Source organism: Falco naumanni, chromosome 7, assembly GCF_017639655.2.
Source record: "Falco naumanni isolate bFalNau1 chromosome 7, bFalNau1.pat, whole genome shotgun sequence".
NCBI classification, from domain to species: Eukaryota; Metazoa; Chordata; class Aves; order Falconiformes; family Falconidae; genus Falco; species Falco naumanni.
The window spans coordinates 53,149,468-53,169,843 of NC_054060.1; the positions used below are offsets into that span (position 1 = coordinate 53,149,468).

The following is a 20,376-nucleotide window of genomic DNA, read 5'->3' on the forward strand; positions in this document are numbered from 1 at the left end:
GTGGCTACTTTATTACATACCAAGATTTATTTGTTCAGTTAAATATATACAAATCAAGACGATAAAATATTTATTACCTTCTTATTAATCTTACCAGTAGTTCAAGTCTGTCTCTGCATTTTCCTTTTACTTCCATTCTCTGTCTTTCTAGTGTCAGTACAGTTTCAGCTGAACATGCTGTCTCAGGAGACAGCTCAATCATCAGACAGTCAGAGGGAACAAACAGCTCATCTGGTTCCTCAATGGTGAAAAAGTTCATCTGAGTCACAAAGATTCATCTGCTGCGGAAGAACTTGTAGTAGACCACACCTCCCAGGATGGCTAGTTCCAGGATGATGATAATTGACAGCAACAATTTATTAGTGGTTACTCTAGAGTTTATAAAAAAAAAAAAAAAAAAAATCCAAGATAGCTTCTTTTCCCCTTGGTTATGAAAGCAGATTCTAGACAATTTGGTCACCGTTTTACCTTCCCTAAGTGTACTCCCTGTTTCAGCTATACCACACAAGGGCTACTGGAATAGCTCTTAACAAGCCAGAAAAGACAAAATCAGTAGTTTCCTACTCAGGTTTTCCTGGAAATTCTGCTTAAATCTTCTACTCCAACAGTAGCATTTCTGTTCCTCTTCCCCCACCCCACATAAGGCATGCTCTATACATGCCTACTCATTCAATTAAGCACAGAGGAAAGCATCAGCTGAACTCCTGTACTAAAATCCACACTGTGGTGCTTTTACTTGGAACTATGTAGCTGAAGTAAAACTGTAAAATCTCAAAATAATAATGTACTTCTAATGAAAATTACATGGGTATACCCATTGCTAAAGGAAATTACGATAAAGGAAAGAGTGTTAGGCTAGAAGGACCTACTGGAAATACACTCCATGAACAGGTTTATAAGGATAAGTAAACCATATAGTTAAGAAACCAAATACACATTTACTTTAGTCACCAAAACACAGTGTATGGTCAGGCTCAGAGCTTCTCATATGACAGTCTAGCTACTCTAGGACATTAATACGGGATAAATAGAGATCTGTCTGTGTCATCGGACATCTAAATCACTTAATGCTGCAGCGATGTATGGCACAGCTTTTTCCAACCTGAGTAACATGCTGTCTAAAGTTACCACCAGCAATCTGCTGTAACTTGCTTATGTCCTTCCACAATTTATCATGCAGGATGGTTAAAGACTGCATGTTACCCTAAATAAGCAGTACATGTTCAGCAGAGTTCAACTACCTGCACTCCATTAAATACATAACCAGAGAGGAGAAAACACAAATTGGCTTTTGCCCATAGGCACGTTTACACATTCCCTAACAGTTTCAGCTGACACTCTGTTTGTTTTTTACCTGAAACCAGCAGGCAACAATGCTACCTGCCAAGTGCTGTTCTACATCAGTCATGCCACTCACCTCCTGGACATAGAACGTAGAATCTTGCGACTCTTGCTCAAATTTTCACTTGTATTCACCAACTAAGAAGCAACAAAAGTTATTTGTCAGTTGAACAAGTATGCAGCAATTCTGTAAGATGTACTTGGAAGTAGCTGGTGTTGAAATGTTGTAATTAATAAAGGGACTGAGGCTATATTTTCTCAAAATTCAGAGACATCATTGTTCTCTACACACAGTACCAGCTGGAAGCATTGTCTCCTTTCTAAGAAGGAAATAAGACTTCAATGTACACTTTCCCTTAGATAAAAAGATATGCAATTTAGGACCACTTTCTGCCCCTTTATTTAATCTACCAATACCAGAAACTTGGTATTAGTTCTTTTCATTAAATTTCATTTCATTATACTTGTTGTTGACACCAGAGGAAAATGATACCTTCATGTTCTCCCCAGCGTATGTCTGGAACTGTTTGAAATGCTGTTCAATTTCTAGCCAAGAAAGAACCACATTGCACTGACAGGTCTAACTGACCCAGTGGATGTGAGCTCTGAACTGTTAACAGATGCTCCATTTCAGCTTAGTAATGCTCAGAAATGAACTGTCAGGTACTTCTTGGTCAGCTATTACACAGCACATAATTGAGGGTATGGACAACTAAAAAAAGCTGTTGTCTCACAGAGTGAGGATTCATGACATATGGCCACTGGAGGTCTCCAGGTAAGATTTCATTACTCCAGTTCCAAACATTCAAGGTCAGTGAAAGGTAACCCAGGTCACTTAACATCACAGATGCCTGCCTGCACAGTTCCTCTGTAGTTCAAGCTATTGCCCTCAGCTGCAAAACTGGCCCTGTAATACATTACTTTGCACTGCGATGGACTGGACAAAGCTGGGAAGAAAACTACTAAGTCCATTCAAAGCATACTAGATTTCCAATCTTTTCTATGAAAGATGAAGCAAGAAAAAGTCTGTTTCTACTTGGAATGCGTGGTTAATACTGTTCAGTGATACAATGCCTAAAAGGCTCACAATAAAAGTCACAGCTTCATGAACCATCTGTTGATAGACTGACACGCTTGAACGACTGTAATACTTTCTACTAGAAAAAGAACAGACAAATACTACGCCTACAAATCTTAAGATAACATTTCCTTTCCTGCTCTCCAACCCAAATCTGGGCACAGGAGGGCAAATAAAATTCTGACTGAAATAAATAAACTACTTAAATGAAAAAGCTATGGGCTTTGTTGCAATGAGTAGAGGTAACTACCAAGAAAAGGGGTATGCTTTTTGTTTTGGCTGAACGTGCTTACTTGCCAAATTCAGCATCCCCCTGCAAGTCACTAACCTAAAACCTTTACACTCAGGATCCCTTGTACACACAGAAAATCCTATCAGTTTGTTACTTTAAAACTTGAATTCTCCATTTTGCCTGTGTAAAACGAATTAATACTTTTTAAAGCTTCTGCAGTAGAAGCAGAGCTTCTTGACCCAAGGATGAGAAACAGGCATCTTGTCTGACACTTTCTCCCTCCCTACAAATACTGGAAGGTTAGTAATTAAGCGATTAAGCTTCTACTAAATTTCCTTTCTTGAGAAAAACTTGCTAACTGCCTCCCAAATCTGAACCTGTACTGGTAATCTAGTGGTGGGCAACTTCTTAGCATTTGTTTAAATCTCTAATTTTTTCAGTAACGCTATTCTTTTTTAGCAGGTTCATAGGTCTAGTACCCAATCTTGCACAGACACAGCAGCAGACATTTGGCCGTCATGCTTTGGGCCCTTCTACATTAGGAGCACAGCACAGAAACATGGCAGCCTGGATGTGGTCTGTGGAAACATCGATTGCTGCGTCTAGGGAGGTCTCAGAGTAGTTACTGGCATACAGTTCCCACTAAGCTAATACCAGGTTGTTTCAATACAATGCCCACAGTTTCTCTGCTTACTCTGCTCTTGGTGCGTTCCAATTGCTCCCGCTGCTCCCCAAGTTCTTCAATTATATCGGTGCCAATCTGATCTGTTTCAGCAGCAATTCGGTGCGACCGCTCAATGCTCTGGCTGGCTCGGTTCAGGCTGTCTGTTCCCTGGAGAAGTAGCACCCTCTGTGACTGCAGATTAGTCTGAAAAATAATGTATGCTTAACTATTAAGCACAAAGACAGGGGTATTAGGCTTCTGACATATTAAAAAGTTAGGACATGACTCCACAGACCATCCATTTGTATTAGCTGTACATGCTTCTTATGTTAATTGATATAGCTTAGTTAATTTTGAAAGAGTTCTTGTTCACATTGTAAGGTTACAGCCAAATCTGGTTAAACCTTAAAAAAGAACACACAGCTAAGAGTTAAAACAGTTACAAAAAGCTGTCTTTGTAACAATTTACTTTTCCTTCAAAGACTATTTACATGAAAATAGTATTTTTGCTTTCCAGATGCTAACTTTTCCTTCCATTCCGAGCTAAATTCAGTCTTATTTGTGACTTCACAACTGGTTGTCAGGAAAATCATTGAGAGTTTCAGTCAAAAGGATTAGGAACAAACAGCACTATTGGACTGCTAAGTAACAAAGATCCTCTTTTCATGTCAGTAGATTCGGCTAGAGGATAAGTAGATTCGGCTAGAGGATAAAAATGTTTGCTGATCTTGGGGTCAAAAGTAGCTCAAAATAAAGTATTTTCTTAGGCTTCAGAAAGTCTAATCTACTACCCTGCTCTCAGGTTTTAGAGGAACCAATCAAAAGGAATCAAATGCAAAAATTTACAAAGCTACTGCAGAACAAGACACTAAGGAAAGAGCCTCTCTCAAACCTGCCTTATCTAAGGCAGACAAACCAAAAGGCCACCTCCCTGAACTTCCTGTACAGACGACAGCATTCTGAAGATAAGCAGATTCAGTCTCATTAGCTCAGCTGTATCTAAGATTATCTGGTAAACAAAGACACTGGTGTATTTCTTGCACTGCAGCAGCACACCCATAGTGAACAAGTGCTAGAAGATGACTTACGTTTTCTTGGAATTATTTACACTGAGATTGCTTAAGAGAATTCCACCAAGGTACCTATACAGAGCATGACTCTCACTCTTTGCTAGTTTTGGAGCCTAAAACTAGATCAGTTGGCCTTTCTTCTCAGTCAGTAGCATCACTTTTGTTTTCACTACTGCAGGAGCATGATTAAACAAAGCATTTCAGTACAGAATGTTGTGTAAGTTACTAACCGCATGGCATTCAAGAAGTTCCATTTTGATTATACTCATATCTTTGTTTTAGAACAGAAAAGCTTTCCTTTTGAGTTCCAAGTGTTCCTTCTCCTCCCTGAGATATTCATGTTACGTGCAGAGAGATACACAGGGAGTTACACAAGCACAGAGGCTAAGTGGATTAAAGTAGAAACACTGTAAACAGTAAATCTGGAATATTAAACAATCACAGCAACGTTAAACAAAATTTATATCTAATTCTCACACTCTGTTCATTTTCTGTGGAGAAGATTCCATATTTTATATCGCCTTGACTTCCAGGGCCCAATCCCAAATCTGTGCTTCTCATCTCTCTCTGGAATATGGAGAGGTCTCTCCTGTACGCTCGGATTTTGCTCATCATTTGGTTGCGGAAAGTCAGGGGAGCATACTTCAGTTCTTCCTCCATTTCCCGCAGCTTTAATGAATGAAAGAAAACGTATTTATTTTTTAAAGCACCAAATCTATTCTCATCAGCATCTATATTCAAAACTCACCGCCAGATGAAGGGATTTGTAAGTTTTTATGTGATTGGGCAAGGGGGATTAACCCCAAAACCTATACACCTCATCTAGTATCATGTATACCATTCTGCAAATGCTGTTCAACCTCCATGGATTTTCAGATACACAACGCCTCAAAAAAAAGATTAGAAACAAAAATTAACTGCTAGGATTAAATGCTTGATTTATCCTGAAACGTCATTCTATAACTTCAGAATCTGCAGTTCTCAGTTTCACATAGTTTAAGCATTTATAGGATAGGTATCAGCTTCTTTCTCATCATTTCTATGCAATAGAGATCTATTGCATAGGTAGGCATGCCACTAAATTCACACTCTGAACTATCCTGGCATGACAACTGGAGTTAGGATTTGTAAACACTGAGATTCTGGATGCATGAATTTTCACATCAGCTTTTAGCGACAGTTGTTACAAATTTACAATGCTTAAAGCTGTCTGCCAATATGAGCTCTCTGCCAATATGAGCTCTACATCTCATATATCACCTACACAGGTATCTGTCAATAAACTCCAGTAAGTCAGAAGAATACAGCTTTGACTCAAACATCCTAACAAATGTCACATTAATATGAAAAGACAGCTCAATCCATAACGTCTTGCTTAAAAAGATATTAAAAAGTCACACAGGGGGTTTTTGTGCTGTTCCACATCACCTGCTGTCCAGGAAGCCGATACAATAGAGGTTTCAAATATTCAAGGTTCCTAATATTTAACCGTCAGACTACTATAGAAAGATCAGATGGGTCAAAGAGCAACATGAAAAAAGACGCAGAGGGGTCAGGGCAAAGCAGCAGCAGATTGTCTACAAGCCCTCTCTACAATCTCCAGCAACTTTAATTGCACCTCTGTCATTCTCCTTTGTTCAACAGTGGGAAGGCAATGGCCAAAGCGAGCACTCAAGAAAAAAAAACAAACAAACCCAACCCAACCACCTCCCACATGTAAGAGTATTTGTGTATAACTGTATGTGTGTGTACATATATACACCCACAGAAGCCTAGACAAACACAGACACAACTATCAGATCAATTAAAAATAAAGTATTAAAAAAAAATATATCTGCTTGCCAGAACAGGATCCATAAAGAAAGGTAATATCCTTTTTAAGCAAATTTCAACCAGTCAGAAAGGCCAGAAGCCTAGACTTATGTTTACCGTTTCATTTGCTTCACGCTGTTTCTCATCATATTCTCGAATTAGTTTTTTCTTCTCCTCTGTGAAAGAAAAAGCAGCATGTCAGATACACTACACAGAGACAATAGAACTTCAACTCAATCCATTACAGACAAGGAAGCTGCCACAGATGGCTGATTACACAAATGCCACATCAAAATCTACCACAAACAGGAACAGCCTGTTCTTATGACAACTGTTCAAAAGGGGGTACATGGAGACAGCAGAAACCACCCTTCCAAATGCTGGCCACTACCTCTGAGAGACAAAAGAACTCATTTTTCAAACCTGAAATATTTTTCTGACCTATTATCCTCCAGTCTCCACTGACAAAATTACGTGTTGATAAACACATAACATGAAAGAGGACATGCTGGTAAACGGCTCATAAATATATTTTTTTTTTTGCATCCATTTGGCAAGATCACTGAAGGCTGAAACTATACTATCAATTTGAACAGAAAATCAGGTCAATCTACATCTTCCAAGTGAGCCCTGAAGTTCCTGGCAGACAGGGCGCTCTGCATTCTTGTGGTCCTAAAGTAACTAGGTAAACAGGGTAAGTATTCTATAGAGTACTCTAGATTAGGTGCCATCACATCATCACCTCAGGTTCATGGATTAATGCCCAAATGCTTTCCTCTTCTGGAATGACATCAGTTGTTTGAATCAGCCAATAAAGCTATGTATTTTAGTTGTTTGTGACAGTCATTTGCTAAGATCCCTGCATCTAGGGCTTTGGAGGCCAAAGAATGGGTTTCACCACTGTTACTCTATTTTTAAACAAAACCTTAAGACATGTATTTTGCATATGTTAAGAAATTATCATACATCTCTAATACCCACAATCAGTGGAAGTATAATTCTGAAACTCCCCGTACCTCAATGGAGCCAAAATACATGTTTTATAAGCTTTTGCAAAAGCACTGAAGATGACCACAAGAGGAGTCTCGTAGTGTGAATTAAACAACCTTCTGTCAGAGGCCTGATAAATATGCACTAGCCTAATTCACCTCTCTCAGGAGAGAATAATGCAGTCTTAAAATTTTAGCTAGTAAAAAATGCAGTCAGTCATCTTGGTAAAACTTCTCTAATGTGATTAAACTTAAAGACAACATTATGAAAGCATCATTGCAAAATGACAAAAAAAAGTCTAAAAAAATCAGACTTCATAATACTTTTTTGTAAATATGGTCCTCTGCAAAAGAAGCAGTTCTATTCCACTGAGTTCTCAACAGAGACTAGGAAAAAAAATGGAAGTGATCAAAATACATATATATATAGCACCTCTCATGTACACAACATGCCTAAGCTGTAGGTTCTCCTTTTCAGTTAAAACTCATATTAAGCCCCCAAAATTGAACTGTTGAGAACTTAAGACAGAATCGAAAACCATCATCTAACAAGAAGCTATGCTCTCAAGCAGTACACAGAATTATTACAGACTAAGCTATATTATGACTGTTAATGCATTACACACTAGCGGGTATCAGGATATCAGCTGGTATCACATGTCAGTTTATTCAGGAGGAAATGCTGATTTACAGGGTTCCTAAACACACTCTCCTCAACTTCTTCCACGATTTACCACCACACACATTTATGCTGATGCAATTATTTGCATAGCTGTGTTACAAGTGGACATGAACTGCAGCAAAACAGCCTTCAAAAGTCAGTATTTTCTTTCATACAGGTCATTTCACTAATCTGATTTAAGTAACACCCTCTTAAAATAGCTGCTGTCTCAAACTGATCAAAACTTGGCTGACAAAGCAGCATTTTACCTTCTTTATGTCCCCCGAGTGGAGTAAGACATTGCACTGATGAACGAGCAGTTAAAGAAATACTAGTTTCCAAAAGTCAAGCAGCAATGGCTTGAGACTTTCTTGTCTATAGGTAATGTGGCTTGAAAGCATTATACTGGATCGGGCCTAACAGAAATCCCAGAATATATTGAGCAGTTTAATTCATATCACTCCAGATTAAAGTGTGACTTATGCGACAATATTTTTAGTACAGTAATAGTAAAACGTAAAAAGCCACAGTAACATTATCCACATGCTCATCAACACTAAACTGATTTATTTCCAGTAAGAAATAGATTCAGTTGAAAAGTACAGCTAACTGAATTAATTTAGAGGAAAGTATCTATATCTGAAACTGATCCAGGCTGTTTAAAATGCCTTCTTACAAATTGGGAATGAAAAATCTTGGTTTTAGAGGTATGAATTTGTTATCTTGTTTATACAGAGTAAAACAGCATTTCTAAATCTCTGTCCCTCAAAGATGTCCCAAGGACTACAGATTCTGTTGTTGGGAGTTTGGGAGTATGCCAATCATCTAAAAAAAGTATGCGAGGTATCTTTTATTGCCTCCTGAAATTTTCAGGATCAGATAACTCGAAAAATAAAGATACAACTCCCTTCCCCACAAGTACAAGAATCAAACAAAGCACATTAGGAGAGTGGAACACCGCTACCAGATAAACCAATTCCTGACTTGACTTAAACTCTCTTAGAAATGCTTTCCAAAAATATTACCAGGATTTTTGCAGCAACAAATTTAAAGAACAGGAGAGTTACATAAAATTTTGTAGCATGTCTGAAAAATCAGTTTGCAATTACTTATAATCGATTGAAAAAAACCCCAACAAACGAAAACCTACAAGCATTGCAAAAATCACTGCCTGTAAATATGCCATTTAAGCCCATTGCTCAGAATTCATTGTCAAGAATTCATTGCTCAAGACCATCCGAGTTCCATGGAGACCTGACAAAGCTTTACCAAGAAACCAACCACTCTCCTTTCTACAAGGAAATAAGGATTTCCTACAAGAAAGGGTGTTTCTTCTTTTATGCTTTTTATTCTTGTTGACCTCTAGTGAAATTAACTCAGCTTTGAAAGTTGCCATATGCAGGTCTGAACATCTTTCTTGAACCAAACTTTCTGGAAACACTGATGACAAGGACTGCAACCCTGAATTTTACTCATTATTAAATAGAAAGCCAGGTAAGAAACAGAACATTCAGCTTTTCGTAGTCTGTGTTATCTAGTACAGGCTGGTATATTCTGCACAAACCATTTGTATGATTTTACACCTAGACACAGAAATTTGATAAATTCCGGGATAATTACCAGACCGCAGCAGAACGCGGCTGACAGCCCCAACTCCTTCTGGTACAAAACCCAAGCTGAGGTTGGGTTCAACAATGTATCATGTTTCTCATATGAAAGAAGCATTTAATCTAAGAGATTCTGTGACATTGGTGAAACTGTCCTTGTCAGATCACTTCCCTTTCCAGTTCTCAGAATACTGCCAAGTATTAAGAACTGAATTAGAAGCACATTGCCAAGTCCTACAGAGAACTGTTCTGTCAGTGTTTTACCCACTGGTACGGTATAAAGAATACTCACAAAATTAGGTTTTGCTTCTACTATAACTTTGTATAACTTGATAGTTTTTTTGCTAGTCTAGGAGTAGGTAGTGTGCAAACCAGACTTTTAAAACAGTCATTTAAAATGCATATCTTCTCTAGTAAGTCTACAAATGGTTGTGGACAGTTGTGATAATGAGAAGTGCTTTTATTTCTGCTGATGAGATTTTAACCAAGAGTCAACAATGCCAAAACAAGCCAAAGCACTGCGATTTAGACAGTTCGCATAGAAGCAGCATAAAATAGCATCCAAATAACAACTCCTCCTCAGAGGTGAGACTGAAGCGGAAAGCCCAGCACCGCAGCGCTTGGCTACGGAGCTGAAGTTTGCCAGACAAGAGTTGCTGCTCCGGAGGACGTAAAGTGACACACCAGCCTCGCTGCCTGCAGATCTGGGGGCCAGGCCTAACGCTCAAGAGCAAAGCTGCCAGAATATAGCGGCACCTGGAAAAGAACACGCAGCGACGCCAGACCGAGCAAAGCCGCCCGCCCCCTCCGAGAAGGCGCTACCGACAGGGATGCACTGAACGCCTGCCAGCGCCTCGGCCGACCCCCTCCCCAGGCACAGGCTCTCCTAAAGGGCTTCTGCCCTGCCGGCTGTAAAATCAGGTTTATCTACGGCGGCACAAACGCCCAAACGGCGCTGCAGCGGCGCCAGGGCAAGCGCCGGCTACGCGAGGCCGCCGGCAGGGAAGCCCCGAGAGGCGGCCCAGCTGCCCCGGCGGGGCGGAGGGACAGCGGGCTCGGCCCCACCGACAAGCAGAGGCGGCTCAGCCCCCGCGCCCGGCGGAGCCCCGCGCCCCGTCCCGCCACCGCTGCGCCCTTCCCCGAGCAACCAGGGGAGGCCGCCGCCCGCCCCCGCCTCACCGGCCGCGCTGCCCCGCAGCCGCTCGGGGACGCTCCGCAGCTCTCCGTGCAGTCCCCGGAAGATTTCGTGCAGCCGCTCCAGGTGCTCTGAGGAGCCGGCGCCGCGGCCCGCCATGGCAGGGAGCCGCCTCCCGCCGCGCTCGGCGACAGCGACCGCCACCGCCTCCCCCGGCCCCCTCGGCTACGCGCCGCGCCGCGCCGCCGCTCCCCCGCCAGGCACTTCCGCCATCGGCGGCGGCCCGCGGCTCCCCCCGCGCCGCCGGGCGCCCGGCACGCCGCGCCCCCGCCCCAAGCCCCCCCGCGGCGGCGGCAACGCGGACAGCCCGGCGGGCCTAGCTCCCCCGGTAGCGCGCCGCCGCTCGCGTTGCGGCAGGGCTGGCGGTGACCGGCGGCAAGGCGCGTCGGGCGCTGCCCGGGCTGCCGCGTAGGGGGGCCTCCTCACGGCGCGCACTGCCTGCTGGGAGCTGTAGTCTCCTGCCCCGCGCACGACCTCCGCGGGCGGGGGGTGCAGCCGGCGGCGCTGCGGGGCCGCGGTCCCGCGTTGCGGGCGCTCTCCGGTGCGGGCGGGGGCGAGCACGGCCGAGCCCGCCGCCGCGCGTGACCCAGCCCCCAGCCCGCGCCTCCGTGCGCAGGCACAGCATGTCACGTTTTGCCGGGGTTAACGTCACACGGTTTGCGGGGCGGTTATGAAAATTTATTCCGACTTTATTTCCATGCAGCCGCCGGGCTTCCGAGGAGGCTTCTCGACCGAGTCACTGGCAAGTGCCGTTCCAGCGGCAGTTCCGGGCTGTCCCGAGAGACGCAGCTCAGGGCCGCCCGCTGCCCGGGGAAAACGCCACCAGGACAGCTGCGGCCACCGCTGCTGACGGGCGCGGAGCGGGTGCCCGGCGGGCGCACTGTGCAGCAGCGGGGCCGCACCCGAGCGGGGCGGGGGCGCCGCGCAGGCGCGCCAGGTGCGGGCGGGGCGGGGCGGGGGCGGGGCAGGCGGCGCCGAGCGGCGGCAGTACGCATGGAGCGGGCGGCGGGGATGCTCACCTGCTGGGGAGCTGCGCTGGGGGCCGCCGTCTCCGTCCTGCTGCTCGTGGCAGCGCCCTACGTCAGGTGCGTGTTACCGAGCGCGGCGCTGGCCTTGCGCGCGTGTGTACGGGCGGCGGCGGCGGCCTCCGTCCCGCGGAGCGGTGGGTGCGGGCGGGCGGTGCCGGCTGCGCCGCGCCTCACGGCGGCCAGCCGTGCCCGTCCGTTTGTTTCGCGGGAGCGCGAGTGAAGCGGGCTCCTTTCTCTGGCCCGCGCTGGGGCAGGGCGCTATCGGCGCTTCTCCGGCGCCTCAGTACCGGTGACGCGCTGGCGGCAGGAGCCGGGGCGCTCCTGTGGCTCGGCTCAGCCATGTCACCGGCGGGTCCCGCAGCCTCCGGCCGCCCGGGACTCGCTCCCGGGGCTGCCCCGGCCCGCCGCACCGGTGGGGCTGCCGGAGGGGCGGCCGGGGTGCCCGGGGGGCGGGGGCCCGCGTTCTCCTCACGGCGCCGCGGCGGAGCCCATTGGCCGAGGCTCCGGAGTTGGCGGCGGCAGCCAATGGGAGCCGTGGCCCCACTTGACGCGCGGGCCGGTCCGGTGGGTGCGGGCCGGTGTCGGTGGAGCGGGGGGGTTGGGGGGTGGGCTCCCGGCGGCTCGGTCACGGCACGACCGTGATCAACCGCTTCAGGTCGCGGCGCCCGTGAGTCCCCGGGGCCCGGAGCGCAGCCGTTAGCCCGACCGCTGAGGCGAAACCCGGGGGCTCTGGGTGCTCGGCCCAGCCCCCTGCGGAGGACGGCTGCCCGTGCCGCGGCCCGTGCGAGCTGCCGGCCTCTCTTGCAGGAGATATGTCGCCGGAGGGCTGTGCAAGTCGACGGCGAAGCTGGAGGGGAAGGTGGCGATCATCACAGGAGCCAACACGGGCATCGGAAAGGAGACGGCCAGGGACCTCGCCCGAAGAGGCAAGTCGCCGGCCTCGGTCAGCAGGCATCCCCGTGCGGCTGGCCGTGTGTCAGTCCCTTTTCTGGGTCTAAGGCAGGCGCGCTTTAGGCTTACCGGCTTCCAAAGTTACTTCTTAGGAACCCAAGTGTTCTTCCTCCAGAGGCTGTAACCACTGAGGTGCAAGTCCCCGGGTTCTCGTTTGGTTTCATTGATTGAACTCCAAAATGTGCCTTGTGACATGAAAGCATTCTGCACGGCGACTGTTTTGATTGGACTGGGGGAATTCCCAGTACTGCTGGGTTCTGCTTCTATGGAGCTGGGAAATGCCATAGGTCCACTGCTGCGTGCTTTAGTTGTTCATGTTTCAGGCTGATTTGGTTTAAATGCTTTTGGGGTAACCGGTAAGGAGATTAAACTACCTGTTCACAATCCATTTAGAAATTACTCTGGCTAAAATCCAAGTACCTTCATGCACTCCTTGCTCAGTGTTCCCGTTATAGTGGTACACGCTCCTGACTGGGGAGGACCTGGACAGAGGCACTTCAGATGTGCATTTTCCTGGTCTGAAAACAGCTTTGGGCTGGATCAGAGCTAAGAACATAGTAGGAAAGGCTTTGAAACTGCTCCCCTGACTGATGGCAGTTCTTTAAAGAAACAATGTTGTTTGTAAACACTGTACTTAGCCTGATTGTCATAGCCTTGATCATCCAGTCAGTTTCAGTGGTCTCAGTTTCTGTTCCTGCTTTTTTTGCCCCCCTTACAGGTGCAAGGGTGATTATTGCTTGCAGAGACATAGCGAAGGCAGAAGCTGCAGCCCGTGAAATCCGAGCTGAGACAGGGAACCAGCAAGTGATTGTGAAAAAACTGGACTTGGCTGATACGAAGTCCATCCGGGAATTTGCTGAGAAATTTCTAGCAGGTACAGTCTCTAGATCCTTCTTTTCATTGAGAATATTTTACCAAGGACTGCTCACTGCTCTTCTAGCAAATGCCAAATCCCTGACCTGTATACCCCTGTGCCATGTTGGGTACTGTGGTTCACAGTGGGAGCTTGTCAGAGGCCATGAGCTAGTTTGTGGTAGGAGTCTTACCCTTATTTTATTGAGGCAATGTGGCCGCAACTCAGGCATGGGTTTTTTTGACTGACTTCTGCCATCTTCTTGTCTGTCTTCAATATCTTTTTCCCTGTTTAAGGATGTCTTTTGATTCTTGCAGAGGAGAAGGAACTCCATATTCTCATTAATAACGCTGGGGTTATGTTATGCCCTTACTCCAAGACTGCTGATGGCTTTGAGATGCACCTGGGAGTCAATCATCTCGGTAAGGCCAGTGGAGTCATGTTTGCTTTCAATATCTGTGGTAAAATGCCAGAGGAAAATCTGGCTTTCAGATTTTCTCTTCCTCATTCTTCCTTCTTGGAGAAGAATGGAAGGCCAGAGTTTGAGTTCTGGGGATGCAATGTCATGTATTTGCTTATCATGGACCCAGTTTAAGTATCTGTACATACTACCTGGGACATTTGAAGTGCATGACAGCTTCAGCTTTTTGAAGCTGAGGAGCAGAACTTAATGGCCCCAAAAAAGTTTAGCTGTTGATTCTGGAGGCAGGAGTGTGTGCGTGGGGGGTGTGTCTTTTTTTCCAGGACTTATGAAATGAGGACAGCAGTAACATACAACATGTATCTTGTAATGTAACGTGTAACACATAAGTAATATGTTGTAAGTACTTTGAAATTCCAGCAGGGGAATGCTTCAGAGAAGGATGATGTTTCTTCTCACCCCTAGGTCATTTTCTCTTGACATTCCTGTTGCTGGAGCGTCTGAAGCAGTCTGCCCCAGCACGCATAGTGAATGTGTCCTCACTGGCCCATCACGGAGGCAGAATCAGATTCCATGATCTCCACGGTGAGAAGAGCTACAATCGTGGCCTCGCCTACTGTCACAGCAAATTGGCTAACGTGCTCTTCACCCGGGAGCTGGCAAGGCGGCTGCAAGGCAAGTCCCAGAGGGGAGTAGAGTGTTTTTCCATTGGCTTTTGAGCATCATGGATGAGGAGAGTGGATTGAAGAAATATCTGGAAATTGGCTGTGCGGAAATGAAATGGCATGAGGCAAGGGTCACTGATAGCTTTTTACAGGAAGAAAATACCTTGTCTGTGGAACTAGGAGACTTAAAACACTAACTGTCTTTACAACAACAGGGCAGAGAAGTTTAGTAGCTTGGCACAGTTGAATGTATTTCATTTTTCTGTGGTGCTTGTCAAAAATTAGCTGCATCCACACAAACAACCGTGGTATGTGGGTGGAAGCTGAAAAAACCAGAAGGAGCTGAACTACAGTTGCAGTCTCCGATAGTAAAGCTAATGCATACTCAGCAGCCTTAAATGTTGATGGTAGAACAGAAGCATAGGACTAGACAGTACATAAGTCACAACGTCTGTCACAGCCATGGCATTCAGTCCTTTTTCTAAACTTAGTATTTATCTTACTAAAACAGAAGCAGTGTCGTCTTTAGGGAATTAGTATTACAATAAATCAAAAGAAGCTGGTGTTCTCAAAAATCTGATAGAAATTGCTGCTGTTTTAGCACCCAGGCCCTCCTAGCACATTGCTTTGCAGAAGGCATGTAGTGACTGCAGTATTTGGAAGGGAGCAGGGAATGCTCCAGTCTTACGGATGTGTGATTTTGATCACTTAAAGAGTCACTGTCAAAGGCAATAGCAGAAGTGGTTTAATATGATGTTGTAACAGTACAACTTAACAAAGTTTGATGGCAAAGTTCACTCTAATACTTACTACGTGGAAGAAACATATGAAGGAAAATTGAGATAGAATCAAGTTAGAATGATTCATACAGAGACTGGAGATGCAAAGGGTAAGGAAGACCCTCCTGTTGAGTCATGAGGTTCAGAGTGGACCCCCTTACTTTCTAAACTCATTATGGAGCCTGAGTGCAGCTAGATCCAATCTTAGTCTCAGATTTGGACAAGGGTTTATGTCTGATAGAATTATCTATACAAAGCTCATAATAATTGAGTAGCTACATGGATTAGGAATGTTTCATTACTATTAATTCAGCATGTTATCGGTCACTTACCAAGGATCTGTTGCGAGCAAGGGGTCTCTCTGCCTTAAGTAAGGAAGGATCTCTTAGTCTCGGGTGAGGAAACTCAAACCTTGAGAGGCACCCCTGCTCAAGGGGAAGAGTCACTTGGCTTGCCATCCAGTTGCAATTCAGGGAGAGTTCAAATTGGGCTCATCCAAAGATTTGCTGTTAGTAAAAGGCCTCTCTGCTTTAAGGAGCAACGTGGAGAGGCATCCCAGCTGAAGGGGAGACGGCCACCATACAGCCATGCTGCCTAGCAGGGGAGGGCTCAAAGGTGGCTCGCTTAGGCTGTCAGATTTCTGGAATAAAGTGGTTGGTGCGAAGTCAAATAGTGTACAATGGGAAGGTGTGCGTGAGACTCCTCGTACCCACAACTTTGTTCCTTGATAAATTATTCTTGGAAAAGCCACTTGCTATTCATGTGTTAACTGCATGATCAGCGTTACAAGCTTATATGCATCAATGCTGTGTCACTCTGCCTCTTCGTGTGTTTCCTAGAGGAGTTCTTGGCCTGGCTACAGCACAGGCCTTTACCTCCTTTGGAGCCTGTACCAAGGGGTTGAGTGCATCTGTCGCATCCAGCAAGATGGACGACTACTGCTACTACAGAGAACTCCACTTACTCTCTCTGTATCTATGCCTGAACTCCTCCTTTAAGCTGTGGAATATCCACAGGTAGAATTGAGTGCATTACCCTATTTTTTAAAGGCAGTTTGATGCATGCAGATTTGTCCTGGACTCCTTTCTTTTGCCATAGGCACTAAAGTTACAGCAAATGCTCTCCATCCTGGTTCTGTCCATTCTGAGCTGGTCCGGCACTCATTTGTAATGACGTGGCTGTGGAAGATATTCTCATTCTTCTTGAAGACACCTTGGGAAGGAGCTCAGACCAGTGTCTACTGTGCAGTAGCAGAGGAGCTAGACTCTGTGACAGGACAGTATTTCAGGTGGGTGCAAGCTGATGGAGTGATGTACTGTGGAAGGCAACCTTGCTGGCTGGGGAAAATGACTTACTGTCATTCTTCATTAAGAAGGGACTGGGTAACAGGCTGGCTGATAAGATTGAGGGTGACAAATACTACAGCATTACCCCTTCCAGGTCTGTAGCAGTGGATAAAGTGTTAGAAGAAATCCCTGACCTGTGCAACACATCACACAACAGCAGGTCCCGCAGTACTAGGAATATCACTCTACTCAAAGTGCAGGAATGGCTGTCACGTGCTCAGAGCTCTAATCCTGCTCTGCCTGAGATTTGGGCAAATCACTTTTCAGTAGAGCTCTTTAGTTAATGAGGTCAGTTGAGTCAATCCTGGAAAGGCCGCTTTTGTTCTCTTTGTAGTTTTACGCCACTGGAACAGAAGGGGCCTGTGCTCCTGGGGACCTAGGAGGGGAGATCTTCAGGACTGGCTTGTGACAAAATAACTTGATTCTCCACTGTGACAGACCCACCAGCTGGGAGGGACTTCTGCTGGAATGCTTACCACTCTGTCCTGCAAAGTCTCTTGTGTAGCTCCCACTACAAACCCTGTTGTTTCTTAACAACTTTGACTTACTCCAGAACCCTGCATAGTCATGCTTTTTTCCCCTTACAAAAACGTACAGCCCAGAGCAGTTCCAAGTCATCACCCTAGATTTGAAGATTGCCATTTGAACAGATTCATGCAAAAGTGTCTATCGGCTTCCTGCCAGGCACAGAGCAGTGCAACAATACTGTTTTTCGAAAAATGAATGTGAAAATGTGTCTCTTTTTTCCACATGGATACTGTTGCAGCCTTTCTGTCTTTGCAGAGATTTCCTCTTGTGATATGTGACCAGATTAGTCCATGTAATGACTTTGACTGATCTTCACTTGAGAGTTTTTACCATCTTAATCAGACTTGAATGTATAAATAGAGGCCTTAATCTTCCTTGAATGTCTGGCCCAGGATATAAACAGAGCATTTATGTGCTGGAGTGCAGAAAACTTTGGTGGATTTTAAACTCATAAAAGGTGTTTTGGACTTGATGGGAAACTGAGAGCTTCAACAGTAATTCTCAGTTTATGTTGGACTACCCTAAACTCCTTTTCACTTTCCAGGTAATAGAATATAAAGCACAAGCATGGACATGCCCCAGCAAGACAGGTGGTGTCTGCCAGAGTAATTTCAGAAACTTCAGAGACTCTGCACTTGGAGCTCTAAAAACACTCGACTAGATAGAAATCTCGGGAGATGCAATTTCCTCTGTTCTCTTAAAATTCCATGTTATTGCAGCATCTAGCATTACAGATGAGAACACATGATCTCTATTCCAGTGAGAGTGCTGTCTGATTGCAGGAGCTGAGAAGAAAGGAGCCACAGTTCAGAGGATAATGGAAAAGGGGATAACCATACATGGTTATTACAGTCGTATTATTCTGGGGCAGCTTTGCCTTTCAGGCAATGGCAATATAGTGGGATGAATAGTTTAGAATGAAGGGCTGTCTGAGTGGCTTTTTTCATAGTGTTTGCTAGAAAAGGTGCTCCTAACAAAGCTTGGTTAGTGTTTGTAGCCCTTTTTAGTGGTATTAGTGAAAATGTACACTGAAGAGTATAGAGTAGAGCATATATAGGTTTCTGTAAGAGTTGAGACAACAGATAGAGCTACACTTGCTTGCCAGTTCTTGGTGCCATTGGGAGAGACTCTTCCCTAGCCAGTTGGAAAGAAAGCTTTCTCAAGGTGACTTAGCACCAACCCTTGCTCATTTGCTGGACAGTCTTCCACCCTTCTTCAATTAGTCTTGAAGTTAAGCTGATAGAAAGCAACTCCCTTAAGACAGTCATCTGTGTACTAATGCAAATGGAAATCTTTGACTTAAAAAATAAAAGTAAAAAGTGTTCCTCTTGCAGTGATTGCCAGCCAGCATATGTATCTCCACGGGGTCGGGATGATGAGACTGCAAAGAAGCTCTGGAATGTGAGCTGTGAGCTACTCGGCATCCAGTGGGACTGAGCAGCGCAGACCTCAAGTGTGTACCTGGCTGAGCCCAGTGATGAGTCTCCTGGGAAGAGCGCTGCTGAGAGACCTCAAGACTAGAATGCTGATACTTCAGCTGCCCTCGTGATGGCTCTATGGATGCAATCTAATGTGTATTTCTGGAATATTACACTTAAGGATTGAGATTTGTAAGCATCCAGTACCCTTTCCTAGCTGCAGAATTAGAACACTGATGCAGGGAGTAACCTTTGCTTACTATCTCATGCAACAGCCAGAGTCAGTTGCTCTCTGGCTTTAGAATAGAAATGGAGGTTGCAGGCTTAGGTTTAGATTATAAAGTAACAAAGAGTTACCTTTAACTTTTTTTTTTCCTAACAGTAGTAGTAAAAATGTAGGATTCTAAACTTATCATCTGTGAGGTTATTTTCAGTTCCTACTATTTGACCAGGCAGAGGGAAAGTACTTCAGGATATTAGATTTTCTGGCAGTTACATGCAATACAAATGCTCTTAAGCACACAGAAACAAGTGCTGGCCTTTTTGTGCTAAGCATGAGGTAGACTTTTTAAGTGGAATCAATTACTTTTTTTCTATATTCTCTCTAAGAAGCTGGACCCTACCCACTGAAGTATCTGGGCCCCAAATGGCCACTGATGCAGCAAGTTAACTGAGGGTTGGTGCATCTTTTGAGAACCCAGGTCTCAGTGCAGGTGACTGGGAGGTTAGAAGCTGCAGGAGTGCCACAATTGTTACCTTATTTAAAAAAAACAACATCTATACTGTGAAGCACTGAGCAACGATGGTATAAAAGTTGGCACAGTAACCCCCCCAGCAGCACTTTAAATGACTTTAGCACCTAGAAAAGAGAGGAGTAAAGAACATCTCAATAATGTTAAAAAATGTTAAATAGCTTCTGCTGAGACTTCAGCTTTAAATAACAGCAAACTACCTAAAGCTAAATAGCTGAAACGGAGGTCGGGACTATCTTGATGTTATGGTCAAGTTAGCCACAGGACAAGAAAGTAAGACTTGTGCAGAAATCCTTAAGTGTGTCTGCCCAGCAGCTACCAGCCTTGCAGTACTGTACTGCCTGCACTTCCAAAAGGCAGCAGCATCAATCTGCAAAGTAATGAGGCTGCTCCCTTGGAACTCTAGTGCTACTCTGGTACAAACTGCTAGAGTGTGATCCATAATCAGAGATCATTGCTGAAAGAGTCAAGCAATTAGAAAACAAGTGCCACAGCTCATAGGATTGTCTCCTGCTTCTGAAAAAAAATTGCAAGTTTGTGGACTTGCATATGGGCATGCCTCTGTGGCCAACTGCCAGTTTTGGGAAACAAATGCTAATTTTATGATTAATTCTTTCTGCCTGGATGTTATCTATGCAGATCAGTCCTGTGCTACCTCTGAGCAATACTAAATAAAGCCATTTTCCTTTTACAACAAACAGGAGACCGTATCTTCCTTCAGAAATGTTGAACCAATTTACTTGGTGTCACTCTTACTGCACCTGCCTTACTAATATAGAGAACTCAGTTTGGGTAACAATTTTAAAGGCCCTTTGTGTTTCTCCCTGTCACTCTACCTGTTTTCATCCCTCTTTATGTTTTGTCTTGAATGTGAAGCTAAATCCACAACTGCAATGTTGCAGTAGAATACTACCTAGCATTGCAGGCTTGGCTTGCTTTCTCTGTTTGTGATTCTCTGATCTTGAAAGTGCCTTTCAGAAGCAACA

General features: G+C 45.1%; 2 protein-coding genes across 2 annotated transcripts; one reads left to right on the forward strand and one right to left on the reverse strand.

Annotated features, from left to right (window-relative positions):
• Positions 1-5: 5 nt before the first annotated feature.
• VTI1B (vesicle transport through interaction with t-SNAREs 1B) lies at positions 6-10,884 on the reverse strand. Its single transcript, XM_040600484.1, has 6 exons — positions 10,634-10,884; positions 6,315-6,373; positions 4,863-5,054; positions 3,346-3,519; positions 1,418-1,479; positions 6-371 (listed from the first exon to the last, which is right to left on the reverse strand). Exons 1-6 carry the CDS (start codon positions 10,746-10,748, stop codon positions 275-277), a joined length of 699 nt encoding a protein of 232 aa, XP_040456418.1. The 5' UTR covers positions 10,749-10,884; the 3' UTR covers positions 6-274.
• A 723-nt stretch (positions 10,885-11,607) lies between these two features.
• On the forward strand, positions 11,608-20,088 carry LOC121091161 (retinol dehydrogenase 12-like). The gene is made up of 7 exons (XM_040600483.1): positions 11,608-11,734; positions 12,485-12,603; positions 13,347-13,502; positions 13,799-13,903; positions 14,368-14,577; positions 16,445-16,634; positions 18,555-20,088. The coding sequence occupies exons 1-7, from the start codon at positions 11,643-11,645 to the stop codon at positions 18,655-18,657; spliced, it is 975 nt and encodes a 324-aa protein (XP_040456417.1). The 5' UTR covers positions 11,608-11,642; the 3' UTR covers positions 18,658-20,088.
• The last annotated feature ends 288 nt before the right edge of the window (positions 20,089-20,376 follow it).